Source organism: Chiloscyllium plagiosum, unplaced genomic scaffold (genome assembly GCF_037043375.1).
Source record: "Chiloscyllium plagiosum isolate Xiang-an unplaced genomic scaffold, Cpla_swu_hap1 HiC_scaffold_23, whole genome shotgun sequence".
In the NCBI taxonomy this organism is placed as follows: domain Eukaryota; kingdom Metazoa; phylum Chordata; class Chondrichthyes; order Orectolobiformes; family Hemiscylliidae; genus Chiloscyllium; species Chiloscyllium plagiosum.
In genome coordinates, this window is record NW_028270161.1 from 44,628,808 (window position 1) to 44,643,093 (window position 14,286).

General features: G+C 36.0%; 1 protein-coding gene across 4 annotated transcripts in view; it reads left to right on the forward strand.

Annotated features, from left to right (window-relative positions):
* The window catches only part of kif21a (kinesin family member 21A), a 146,246-nt gene that overhangs the window by 100,127 nt on the left and 31,833 nt on the right, over window positions 1-14,286 (forward strand). For 2 of the 4 annotated variants that reach the window (XM_043713606.2, XM_043713604.2), the window contains exons 21-24: window positions 923-1,024; window positions 2,076-2,241; window positions 8,076-8,096; window positions 12,653-12,710. In XM_043713606.2, coding sequence (XP_043569541.2) covers window positions 923-1,024; window positions 2,076-2,241; window positions 8,076-8,096; window positions 12,653-12,710 — 347 coding nt within the window. The remainder of the gene's footprint in view (window positions 1-922; window positions 1,025-2,075; window positions 2,242-8,075; window positions 8,097-12,652; window positions 12,711-14,286) is intronic. The other 2 variants (XM_087999610.1, XM_043713605.2) reach the window with 1 other exon arrangement.

A 14,286-nucleotide genomic window follows, 5' to 3' on the forward strand; every position in this document is an offset into this window, starting at 1 on the left:
TCAATAACAGAAACAGGGGTCACAGTCTAACAATAGAGATTAAGCCATGAAGGACCGAGATGAGGAGAAATCTCTTTATCCAGAGTGGTGAGCTTGTGAAATTCTGTAATGGAACGTGGTTGATGCCAAAACACAATATTTTCAAGAAGGAGCTTTGGTTCTGAGGACTAAAGTGATCAAAGAGTTTGGAGCAAAAGCATGATCAACTATAATCCTATTCAGTGGTAGACCAGGCTCAAAGGGCTACCTGGCCTACTCATTACTATTTTCTTTGTTTTGATGAAATCTGACATGAATAGAAAATATGGGGATCTCTCAGCAACTATGGAGAGGGAAACAACTAACAAAGATTCAAAGAAAAACCTTAACACTCTCATTTTCTTCTTTGTTGTCAGATCTGCTGAGTATTCCCAGCATTTTCTATTTTTTTTACTGCTGCCTAAACATTTGAACATAAGCATCATGACTAATATTCCCACACACTTGTTTTTAACCTCTTCCCTTTGCCATCCTCTCCATCTTTCCTCATATCTCTTGTAGGTGTCAAGTTTTTCTGTTTCTTGTCTTCCTACTCCAACCATGTTGTTGAATTAGGGGAAAGTGGCTTTTTTAAAAATTTGCTCATGGGATGTGGTTGTCACCCAGCAATTATTATCCATTCCAAATTGCCTTTGAGGTAGTGAAACTGTTGCTTGGAACTGCTTTCGTGCATATGTTGTTGGTCGACCCACAACTTTGCTGCATCAAAATCCTGGTATTCCTTCCCTAAGTTTGCAATTAAATTAAACAGAACAGCAAGCCATGTAACTTATTTAAATATAAATGTCAACATTAAAGAGCTATGGTTTTATAGAAATGTTCAACATAAATCTACTACTCTGGAACTTGAGATTTATTTTTCATTTCTTTTTGTCATTTCCAGGAGGAGGGGGGTACAGTGGATGTTTCAGCAATAATCACTTCCTGCTCTTTGACAGAAGCTCGTTACATGTTGGATCATTTTTTAACCATGGTTATTAATAAGGTAAGTTTATGAGCAAAACTCTTGATATATATAGATTCTGGTCAATGACTACTGAACATTTTCTACTGGAGGATAGCCACTGATGGGTGTCATGCCTCAGGCTGGAGGAGTGCGCTGTCCTTTTCTAGTCCCATTACTCCACAGATCATGACATTAAATTTAATAGATTTAGCCAGTTCTGAAATGTGGTCAATCGTATATCTTACCTAATTTAGACTCCAAACCAAATGACCATCCAGATTTCTTTAATAAACACACAATGATTTATTACTAAAATTTTTACTTAGTAATGCAATACTGTTTTAAATGTAACTTTCATATTTAATGTATGTTTTATGTGAAATGCAGATCTTTTAGGTTTTGATCTCTTAGAGTTGAATCTGTTTTGTTATCTGAACGTAACGGTTGATTTCAAGCTTCGATCACTTTTGGGCAAGGTTTGATTTGTAGATACTGCATTAGGCTGTGAATTCTCCCAAGTTAAGCACATCATTTTGGCAAGGTTGATAAAAATAGGATAAGTGATATTAGACTTCATGGAGTTTTTAAATGGATCTATGATTGAAAGTTGCTTATTGGTTTTAATTACTTTGAAGGCTGGATTGCTAGAATATTTTGGAGTTGTGGGAATTTTATAACTAGGAAACAAATGCAATATAATTTCTAATTAATGGAGTATATGTTTCAGCTACTTTCTGTATTAGGTTTATTTGTTAAAGAATTAATATGAACATCGGGTAGGAATTACGAAATAAGATTTCGTATTAATCAGGATTGTACTGTGCGGTTTGTTTAAAAAAGACAGTAACATTTAGATCTTGTTGATGTATATCTGGAGAGGGATGTGTGAAGCGAAAACAGAATTGAATCTGACGATTAGTTTGATTAAATTTGAGCAAGGGTGAGGTGTAGGTATAGGCAACTTGGCACCTCAAGCCTGCTCGCTCCCCTTTTAATAAAACCATGAGTAATCTGATATTTCTACTTTAACTGCAATACTCTGCATTTTTGAAAACACATCATAAATAATGATCTTTCTGATGGGTCTTAGGGTCTCCAAGCTGCTCAGAAGGAGTCTCAAATTAAGGTTTTAGAAGGCCGAGTGAAGCAAATAGAAATAAACAGTTCTACTCAAAACCAACTGTTATTCCACATGTTAAAAGAGAAGGCTGAATTTAATCCAGAACTTGAAGCTTTACTTGGAAATGCTTTGCAAGGTAACTGTACAACTTTTAACTTCACAGTGCATGATGTAATTCAGACTCTTTTGCTAGCACTTGTATTAATGCTGTTTGGAATGTATTTCTTCAGTTTTATTTACTCATTTATTATTTTCTCGTGTAAGAATGTCTTGGAACATTAAAAGAAAAAAATCTGGGAAAAATGTTTACATAAAATATAAATTTTATCCAACAGCATTATTTTAAAAAATAAATTGGAAAGTGACTTTTTCTAGGTTCCCAATTTGGAAAAGAGTATCAATATGTTGTTACCTTAAAGCTAGTGGCTTTTGATGAGAGACTTTGAAATTCTCCTGGACATGTGGAGAAGACTAGAGCAGAAAGATTATTTTGTGGCACCTATAAGAAAATGGAAACATGAATATGTGACTTATGTGTATTGAGTAGCAGGTGGGTATATTTAAAAATAAAATTGACACACAAAACTGTGTGTGGTGTTTGTCTGCCCTCGTAATTTCTGGAGAGGAAACCAAAGGACAGTTTGAAGTATAATGTGGATGCTGACTTTTATTTGCAAGGTAAAACCTCCCAAGTACCAAATCATGATTATTCACATTAAATATATTTTTAAAAGTTTTTACTGCTTAAGGTTTTTTTTGTTTAAAAAGTGCTGAGGTTTTGCAAATCACAGATTACCCTGATGTTAGCTGTCCAGAATTTGTTCTTGCAAAGGTTATTGATATGCCTTAAAGAGTACAATGCTAATAGGCAGTTTTCAGATTCTGTTTTTACAAATTGAATATCTTAGATTGTAATCACCAAATCACCAGTTTATTTGTTGTACAGTCATTTCAAAAGTTGGATTGGCTCAATTGTCTAATTTGAAGGGATTATCTACAATCTGAAAATTGTCATCCCAGGAGCACAGCAGCACTTCATTGAGTTTTTGTTTTGTTATAAGTGAAAATCCTCCTGATGTCAGAATTTATACCTTAGAACTTTATATACTGAAATCCCTCATTTATAACCATGGGCTTTATCACTAGAATGAAAACTTAGCCCAGAAGGGTATTTTAAAGACTTTTGAATGCAGATGGATAAGAGAGCTGTGTTGAGGTGTAAGCTTATGTCCACATGTAGCAAATCCTGGACAACATTCAGACTTGTATGATGACTGGCAAGTAAACCTACACCGCACAAGTGTCAGGGGATGACCATCTCCGACAAAAAGAACCTGACCACCATGCCTTGTCATTCAGTATCTCTACCACTGATTAGAAGTTGAGTTGAAGCAATCGTATAAATACTGTAACTTGAAAAACCTGTTCAGAAGCTGTGAATTCTTCAATGTGTAACTTGTCCTCCTTACTTCCCAAAGCTATAGTATACAAATCGAGTGTGATGCAAGACTGTATTTGCCTGGTTGAGTGCAGCTCCAACATCACTCAAGAACATTATCTAGGGCATAGCACCTCACTGACACCACAACCAGCACCATCAATATGCATTCCCTCCGCCATTAATACACTGTGACAGCGCTGCATATTATGTACAAGATGTCCTGCCAAGGCTCCATTGACATCTTTTAAAGTCCATGACCCCTTCACCTGAAGGCAGGGGAACCAGGTGCATAGGAGCTTCCCCAAATGCAAATTCCCATCCATGTTCCATGTGGAGTTGCACTATTCCTTCATTATGGGTGGACTAGTCTCCTGGAATTGCCTTCCTAATGGTACTGTTGGTATACCTGAACTAGATGATTGCAGCAGTTCAAGACAGCAGCTCACCACCGCCTCCTCAAGAGTAACTAGAGTCAAAGTCCACATCGTTGATCAATTTAATAACATTTGGGGATTGGTGGATGTGAGAGAGAAAATAAGTATTAATGTGGATTTATGATGTGAGCAATAAAGTGCTGGGTTCAGTGTAGTTTGAAAAATGGAACGCCACTGTGAAGAGCATAGAGAAATTGAAACTTTTAAAGCAGATTCGACAACCACAAGTATAAAGGTGGAAGGCCAATGATGAGAATGTTGAGATTGAAGTTGTAGAAAGCTTTTTGATTCTGCCATCATTTTCTTGTGATTTTGGGCAATGAAAGTTATTAATTAGGGTACTTCCCTGATGGTCTCAAATCCAAAATCAGATTTAAATGTGGCAATGACATTAAAAATAAACTTACTCAGAATTTTAAGGGCACTAATAGAATCCGGTCAATTTCTGGCTTAAAAATCACCTGACTAATTTAAGTTTTTTGTTATTCCAGTTAAAAATCACAATAATAAACCCCATAACTGTTTGTCTGTTCATATCTTATTCTAATATCAATTTTGAGTTTATTTAGTGGATTCAATTTGCCTGACTCTTTTGTGGAGGAGAAAGTTGTTTTAACATGAAAGTGAATCTTGTTTCCCGTTTATTGTTGTTTTTAATGAGCAGTGCCTTTATTGGTATGTGCTTCTCTGTCTTTGTGATATCCCAGAGAAAAAGGAGGGCATCTTGCATCAGTTTCCAAATCTGTCCATGTTCACACCCCCAGGATTGTAAAAAGTCTCGAAGATTAGAGCATTCATACCCTTACTACTTAGAAATTATATGTTTTCGTTGCTTTCAAATTATGACATATCCTTAGACAATGTCAGTTATTCATTGTGCTTTGAAATGTCTGGCGCTGAATCTTAAATGGCCCAGAATGCTTAAAAGATTATCACAACTTCAGTGGATCATTTCATCCTGCAGAAATGGAGAACCCGGTGCTTTTACCACCTACCATAATCTGTTCAGTGTGTTTGAATTAAGTCCAATTCAGTTTGGGTTCAAGTTGCATCAATATTTATTTTCTATGGCACTGAGGTTGTTCCAGTGATTGCAATAAACTTATCAATGAGCCATGCAAACTGAAAACACCTTTTAAACCCTGGTCTCAGAGAGTGGTAAGTGTATGGAATGAGCTGCCAGACGAAGTGGTGGAGGTTGGTACAATTGCAACATTTAAAAGTCATCTGGATTGATATATGAATAGGAAGGGTTTGGAGGGATATGGGCAGGGTGCTGGCAGGTGGGATTAGATTGGGTTGGGATATCTGGTTGGCATGGACAAGTGGACTGAAGGGTCTGTTTCTGTGTTGTATATCTCTGACTTTCTCTGACACTTTAAAACTGAACAGATCCCTCTCCATAGATACTGTCAGGATTGCTGAGTTTCTCCAGTATTTTCTGTCTTTATTTCAGATTTCCAATGTTTGCAGTATTTTGCTTTTATTTGAAACGGCCTAACATGTTTTAACTTGAGCTGCTTTCTAGAGATTACCTTCGCTGATACAAGGCTCGATACATCTATACAGGTTGTTCTGTTATAACGCGTTGTGTCGATGTGAATTCACTGTAATGTGCTTGATGAATTGAGGACGCTGTTTCTAAAGTGTGAACTTCTAAAACATGTTGGCTATAACGCAATTACAGTGCCAACGTTTAAACGCTATTTCTAAGGCACAGTTTTCTTTCTTCAACACTAGGTTGCACAAGCATGCAACCATCACGTTATTGAAGAACTTACTGGATAGTAGATCTGTTTAATTCAGAACTAACTTTCAGATTCTAGTTATGCTAGATTATTATATCTGATTTCAATCTTTTTATTTCAAGATTATTCGAGTCACAGTCATATAACACCGAAACAGACCCTTCAGTCCAATTCATCAGTGCTGACCAGATAGCCGAAACTGATCTAATCCCTTTTGCCAGCATTTGGCCCATATCCCTCTAAGCCCTTCCTGTTAATGTCCCCATGTAGGCGCCTTTTAAATGTTATAATTGTACTTGCCTCCTCCTCCACCTCTGGGAGATTGTTCCATACATGCACCACGCTATGAGAAAAAGTTGCCCTTCAGGTCCGTTTTTAAATCTTTCTCCTGTCACCTTAAAATTATATTCTCTAGTTTTGAACTCTCCTACACTGGGGGAAGAAAAGATCCTGGCTATTCACCCTATCTATGCATTTCATGATTTTATAAACGTTTCTGAGGTAATCCCTCAACCTCCAATGCTTCAGGGAAAATAGCCCCAAACTATTGAGCCTCTCCCTATAGCACAAACCATCCAATCCCTGCAACATTCTTGTTGATCTTTTCTGAACCCTTTCACCTTTAACAGCACCTTTCCTATAGCAGGGAGAGTGGAACGCAGTATTCCAAAATTACCCTCCCTGATATCCTGTACAGCCAGAACATGACGGCCTAACTCCAACGCCCTGACCAACGCTGCCTTCACCACCGTCTACCTGCGACTCCACTTTCAAGGAATTATGCACATGCACCCCGAGTCACTTTGTTCAACAACGCTCCCCAGGGCCCTACAGTTAAGTGGATAAGTCCTGCCCAGGTTTACCTTGCCAAAATGTCACACTTCCCATTTATCTAAATTAAACTCCATTGGCCCATTTGATCAAGATCTCAATGTGCTGTGAGGTAACCTCCTTTACTGTGCACTACACCTCCAATTTGTGTCATCTACCTATTTAATAACCATAAATTATATTCACATCCAAATCATTTATATAAATGATGAAAAGCAGTGAACCAAACGCTGGTCACAGGCCTCCTGTCCAAAGAAACAACCTTCTACCACCACCTTCAGTCTCCTACCTTCAAGCCAATTTTGTATCCAGTTGGCTAGTTCCCCCGGATTCTATTTGATCCAACCTTGCTAACCAGTCTATCCTGAGGAACCTTGTCAAGCACCTTGCTAAATTCCATATAAACAATGTCTACTGTTCTGCATTCATTAAGCCTATTTATCACCAAAACATCTGGAAATGAACCTTCCTGCTCAGCGAGCAAACCTACATCCAAAACCTCAACCTGAGCTACAAATCTTCTCAAAACCCGCCAAGAAAACATTTTTGTATACACTTAACACATTCCTCTCCCTATGACAATCCCAGTCTATGTTTGTAAAGTTAAAATCCCCTACCATTACAACCTAATTATTCTTGCAGATATGAGGTCTCCTTACATATTTGCTTGTCAATTTCCCTCAGACTACTGGGGGATGTCACAGTGAAGAATTGCATAAAGCAGCAGGTTCTTCTGCAATGTATCATGCATACATCTTTCTGCTATCTTTAGATTGGTTATGCTGTGATCAATTGCCCATGAGGAGAGCCCATTCTAATTCCTTAATAGATGAACTATTGTACAGTTGTGCAGTTATCTTGATGATGTATAAGCAGAAAATTCTGGAAATGTCTTTGAGTTCTGGAAAAAAGTCACTGACTTAAAACATTAATGCTTCCTTTCTCCACAGATACTGTCTGGTCTGGTTACCAGTTCTAGCAATTTCTGTTTTTATTTCCAGCATCCTGTAACATTTTATTTTTCAGTTATCTTGGTATATGTTTCTTCAAACATTACAACTTCAACTTGGTGAACCAATTTTTGTAGTGTGTGCCATGTAAGTTGTGGCTTTGCATTTGGAAATTTAAAAACAAAAGTTGGTGGATGGATTCTTATGCTATTACTTCTGTCCTGCCTAATTCCCTATTCTGAATACTCTGAGATGCTGCATTTGGTAAAACATCCAAATTGCTTGAACGTGAATGTGTTTCTTTTATAGAAGTAAAATTCTTATTACCTGTTGGACTGTGTATCATTAAAGGGTTCTGAAGATTTAAAATGATTTTGGGTATTAATATTCTCAACAATATTGTAATTAAGTAGAAAGTGCTGTGAATGTAGCTTTGTGTTTTTTTTATTTCCGCACTGGTTCGTTCTTGCTACTGATTCTATAGGACAGATTTTTTTAATACAGTGGATTCCATTTGATTGGTTTGTTGCTTTTCTTTTGTTTCCCCATTACTGTTGTTTACACAGAACTAGATAGCATACCTGCTGGTAAGTTAATTGTGCCTATTGTTATGTGTAACTGCATGGTTTACTAAACAAGCTTGTATGCTAACCTTGCTGCATCTTTAAATAACAACTGTAAATGTTTAAAGTCTGCATGTAGCATTTTATGGGAAACTGAATGCAGATCATCATTTTTCCTGACTTATCACCACTTTTTACATCCATGTGAACCATTGAATCATCATTTCCATGCACTCCAGATGTTAACTACTGATCATTGTGGCAAAGTGTTGGCTCCATTTACACCTTAAATGTTGAAACTTTTCTGTCGACTGTATATGATATCACTACAGGCCTGGATTCTTCCTGTCTGTTTGTTATTCCTTTAACTCATTACAGTAATACTATAAATTATGGATATTGTGAGTGTATAGTTGATGGAAGTGGATAAATTTAAAGACATTTCATGTATATTTATAGTAGTGTAAACAAAATTAACAAATGTGTATAAATACAAACAAACAATTTTGCTCAATGACATTTATTTAAAATGCAAATAATGTCTATAAAATGTTCTCTGGTTTTCTCTAAGAATATTTTGTGAAATGCATAATATATTGTTATTTGGTTATTGTCTCCGTGCATGATCATGGAAGACTACAAAGATTACATTAGGTTGCAGAAATAATTTGACCACAAGCAATTTGAATAAGTCCCCAAACTCTGAAAGTTATAATTATTAAAAATTAATTAATACCAGGTGAGAGTAAATTAGAATCAGATGATCTCAAAGAATGTATTGGTGTAAACTGAGGAGCAATTTTATCATTTTAAGACCTCTAACTTTTGTAAGTTGTTAAATATTGAAAATATGATGTAGGGTTGTCTGATCCTTATTCAAAAATCAATGTCTGCAATTGTGCTAATCATCTTTCTTTGTAATTCATTTAAGGAAATTTACTATAAAACTTGTGTTTTTCCTGTGGCTCATCAGAGCATTTTCTGTGTGAATGTTGTAAGGATACACAGGAAATTGCTCTTAGCAATGATCTTAATAAGCTTCTGGCCTAACAATTTGCAATTTGACATGCCCCATTGATCTTCACATTTAGAGAAATGTATAATGTTAGCAGTTGTTTTAAGGTAAGTTAACAATTGCAGTGAATGAAAGCTAAAATTAAAATGAAAGGAATACTAAATCCTTATCTCTAAAGTGGAATAGTTATTTCCTGTAAGTTTATTCAGTTTTCATATACGTTGAGGCCTCCTTTCTGGCAGCCATATGTAGAATTGAAAAAAAAATTGGAATTTTACCACTTCAATAAAATTATACAATTTGAATCCCATGATTGTTTTACCTGTCAGATATGTTGCACAACACATGTTTTGAAAAAGACCACCAAGTTCTTTTCATTTGTAACAAATGTGCCCTATCTCTTCACACAATAAAATAAAATCGTTGTTCAAAATGAACGTAAATGTGCTAAAAAATATATAAATTTCCCAAACACACTATAATGGAAAGGATTGGTGTGGATTTGTAGTTTTGGTTTTGTGCAGCTTTATACAATCAATTCTGATTGCATTGGTGTCTACTTTCTAAATTTGTCAAAAGCCACAGGTTCTTCCCTGTTGACACTAACACATTCCTGCTTTCAGTGCCTTACACCACCTATAATCCTCCTTGATCTATCTATTTGCACCCCCTGACTTTATGCTATTTTTCAGTTAAGATTGAGAACAGATTATTTATTGGTTTTCTTATTGGTCACATATTTCCCTTCTGTGAGTTCTTCTCATTGAGTTGTATTTTTAGCATTCTTCAGCACGACTGCATTACCTTTTTAGCGATGCTCCATTAAAACTGGTTTCCAGTGCAGTTATCTTGATTGAGCTAAACACGATTTGACACAAGATCAAAAAGAGAAGTCTGCTTTCTGCTATTTCTCGAATATATTTGAATGTCTTTCTCTGGCACTTCCCTTGACTTTGCATACTGCATTAGTACTTCGAATACATGGTCCTTTTAGAACTTTTAAAAGAGGTCAAGAGGCTTGAAGTATCAGAAGGCATTTCTGAAATAAACATTTTACTGCTGAGCCAAATAGATGGTGTAGAATTCAAGACTTAAAGAAAATGGTTGCAGATGGAATTTACACATCTGTTTAACTTCATCGTATATTAAATTTTAGAACTCAACTACCTTCAAGATCTTTGTGATAGCTGCTTTTGACGTTGGGGTTGCAGAGCCTTGGAACTTTCACAATCCCATCCAGCCGTCACTGTACATCATCATATGTAGTTTCTATATCATCTAACATTGGAAATTGGCATCTTTGGATGTAGATAAGGGAAGTTGTTGAAAATCACTTGAGAACAATATAAATCCTCATCACAAAATGAATAAATTCTTGGCTGCATATTGCACAATGGCGAAGGTTTAGATATTAGTTTTATTTACTTTTGCGTCTCAATATTAAGCTGAACAGTCTAGTTTTGATTTGAATTTCATCTTCAAGGATGTGCTGTTTCAGTAGACATTTTACAGACATAATTAATGTAATTCATTTAACAACCAAATGCATTTTGCTTCTGAACTTATCAAAAGCAAGCATGATGTTCCAAGAACAAGACTCCGAGAAGCTCAATTTTTATTCCAATTCTGTCTTTGTTGAACATGCAGTAATTTTGTGGTGCATTACAGTTGAGCTTCTAAATAGTGTCCTGAGATCAGGTCTTGAGCAATCCATTGATTTAAAAAATAGTAGTAGATTGGTCCTCACTGTGCAGTATAATTCAAATTCACATCATATTTTTGTAAAGCTTTGGCTAACTTAACATCAGTAGATGAAACACAACAGCATTTTTTTTTGCTTAGTACAAGATTTGAAATGAAGAGATCACAACACAGTGAAGTGGAAGTTTGTATTAATGTTTTTGCATTTTCACTTTTGTATCGCTGCTCTAACTACAATGAACGAGCACTAGTAACATTTTGTTGAGGCCTGACCTATTTAGTACCCAGTTGAATTATTTTCTTTGCTAGTGTGGGTAGTGTATCATGATATTTTTGTACTCCCTCTAAATTTGCTTTGAAATTTTCTCTCATTTGCCATTCTTTCACTCTAGAAAAGACCTGTAAAATTCCTTTTGTGGAGAATGAACAAAAGTAGCACAAAATCACTTGCTTTCAGAATCACCTTCATACTTGATTTTTCATATGCAAAGTATGCAATAATTTCAAAAAGCTTATTTCTCACATTTGTGAATTTGTCTTGATATCTTAAAACAAAATGAGGTATGCATCCAGCACAAGCCTTAAATGCAGTGCACTGAGAGAGGTTTAATTCTCCTAAAACTCTTCTCAGAAGAATTGAACTTGGTTATCTGCCTCTCCCCTATTTGAATGGTGGCTATTGACTTACATACCTTGTAAATATTGAAGTTAGCCACATATGGCTGGTTTGGCTATTTTGTTTGCATCTATCAAATCCTTCTGTTTATAAACCAAAGCTATTTGAGGTCTAAGCTAATTCATTAACTTTTAGTTAGATTTTAATTCGAGCATCTAGTCAATGATTACTCTTCGAAGCAAATAAAGCGACTTGAAATCTAATTAAAATATAGCCCAACTGTGGACCTTTCCTAAATAAGATAATTTTAATAAAATGTGGAAGCAAAAATCTGAGAGGTATCCAGTTTATCCATTTTGTTCCTTGGGTGGGGACTGAAAGATGAAATGTCGAAGTTAATTCAAAGCAAAAACAAATGCAAGAAATGCAACTCCTCTGTGGAGGAGTTAGCTAAATATTTCTAGTATAACCACTTAGTACTGTCACTTGTTATCTTATTTTTCACTTGTTTAATGGAAAGTTTGTGATTTAACAATACATTGCCATCATGATGTAGAAATATATAATTGGTTTTAAGAGTTTAGAATCAAGGTAGAATACCTATTGTTAAATGTAACTGGAATTTTATTTTTACTGATTAGCTCTAAATATTGTTCATGAAAGCTCAATTTTAAAATATACCTCAGTTTTGTCTAAACAGTGAAGATTAATTGTGACTTAAAGATATATAAATTTTCCAGGTTGCTAATCCAGGACAAGAACTGTTATTCTCTTTGTAGGTTTTAATGTGATATTAATCAGTGTTATCTTGACATCATCTGGTAATAACATATATTTAAATCACGAGTGCTCCGGAGTTGTTTGTTGTTAACTTTGCATAGGGTAAATTGGCCATGGCTACAATCAAATTTTTGTAGCGATCTAATAGATGGCATATGTACATTTCAAATTGTTATTAAAATTTCCATGTAATTTAAAACTCCAGTAATTACAAGTAATTCTACTACTTTTTCTTGCCATTCAAATGGCTAATGTAACCATTGCTGTCATGGCTTGACTATCTCTGATCTTTTTAGATTACTACTATGTAATCTTTCAGGCATCTTTAAATTTCTACACCACTGTTAGTGAAAACAACATCACAAATATATCTAATCTTACTGTATAAAATTTGTAAGTTTCTGATATCTCTGGGAACCTTGAATGCAGATTAAAGGGATAACATTTATGTTTTGTAATAACTTATAGAAAATGGAGATGAAAGCAGTGAAGAAGAAAATGTGTCTAGTCCTACAACAGAAGGCAGGTAAGATGATGTGCAAGCAGTGCTAAAGAGTATTCCTTTTTCCTTTCTGCATATCTGATCAGCTTTATCACTTCTTTAAAAAGTTGTCAAATAATTCCCAAAGTGTTTTACTGATGTCATTTATTAAGCAGAACCAAATAAATAAATCACTAATAAGTTCAAGAATTTGCCACAATTTTTAACTTGCTGTTAACAAAGTTGATTTCATTAGTAATATAGTTTTGAAGGAACAGGTATATTTAGGAGAAACTAAATTGCTTTTTGCTTGGTATCTAATTGGAGGATCTCTTGGGAGCTCTGGTACCTCGAGTCAAGAAGCTAATGAGATGATTTACTGCTTTAGATAACCCAATCCTGTCATCACTAAATGTTAGCAAAAGTATAATTACTAGCAGGGGAATTGTAAATGAACACGTTTGAGAAATTCGGCTGTAAATATAACTAATTCATCCTTGTTCGGTGACCTAACTCAACCTGCAGTGAGACAATTGCATATTGTCTTTATATTTGCTTATTCATGTAGACAGGCCTATTGTCTTTGCTGTGTCTGCTGGTCTTTAGTTACGTAGACCAAGGTTCCTGAGCTAATGCCAAAGACCCACCCCTCCGTGCCTTTCGTGAGCACAGTCTGTGCAAAAAATGTTTCTTGGGTAGTGAAATAAACTTGTGCACTTGTATGGAACCATCGTGCCAATTTTTGCACAGGAAGTTTCAACAAGCAATGATGTCAGAAATGAAAGATAAGTATCAGCTGGAAGATGGGAAAAACATCTCTGGTTTTGGAGTTAGCCGCAGGATCTTTTTAAATCCATCTGAGCGTGAAAGACTGAAATGTTATTACTAATACTAATGGTATTAGTAATAACATTAGCATATTTGCTGATGATACTAAGGTGGGTGGCAGGGTGAAATGTGATGAGGATGTTAGGAGATTACAGGGTGACCTGGACAAGTTAGGTGAGTGGGTAGATGCATGGCAGATGCAGTTTAATGTGGATAAATGTATGGTTATCCACTTTGGTGGCAAGAACAGGATGGCAGATTACTACCTAAATGGAATCAATTTAGGTAAAGGGGCAGTACAGAGACATCTGGGTGTTCTTGTACACCAGTCAATGCAGGTACAGCAGGTAGTGAAGAAGGCTAATCGCATGCTGGCCTTCAGAACAAGAGGGATTGAGTATAGAAGCAAAGAGGTTATTCTGCAGCTGTACAGGGCCCTGGTGAGACCACACCTGGAGTACTGTGTGCAGTTCTGGTCTCCAAATTTGAGGAAAGACATTCTGGCTATTGAGGGAGTGCAGCGTAGGTTCACAAGGTCAATTCCTGGAATGGCGGGATTACCTTACACTGAAAGACTGGAGCGACTGGGCTTGTATACCCTTGAGTTTAGAAGACTAAGAGAGGATCTAAATTAGACATATAAGATTATTAAAGGATTGGACACTCTGGAGGCAGGAAACATGTTTCCACTGATGGGTGAGTACCGAACCAGAGGACACAGCTTAAAAATACGGGGGTAGACCATTTAGGACAGCGATGAGGAGAAACTTCTTCACCCAGAGAGTGGTGGCTG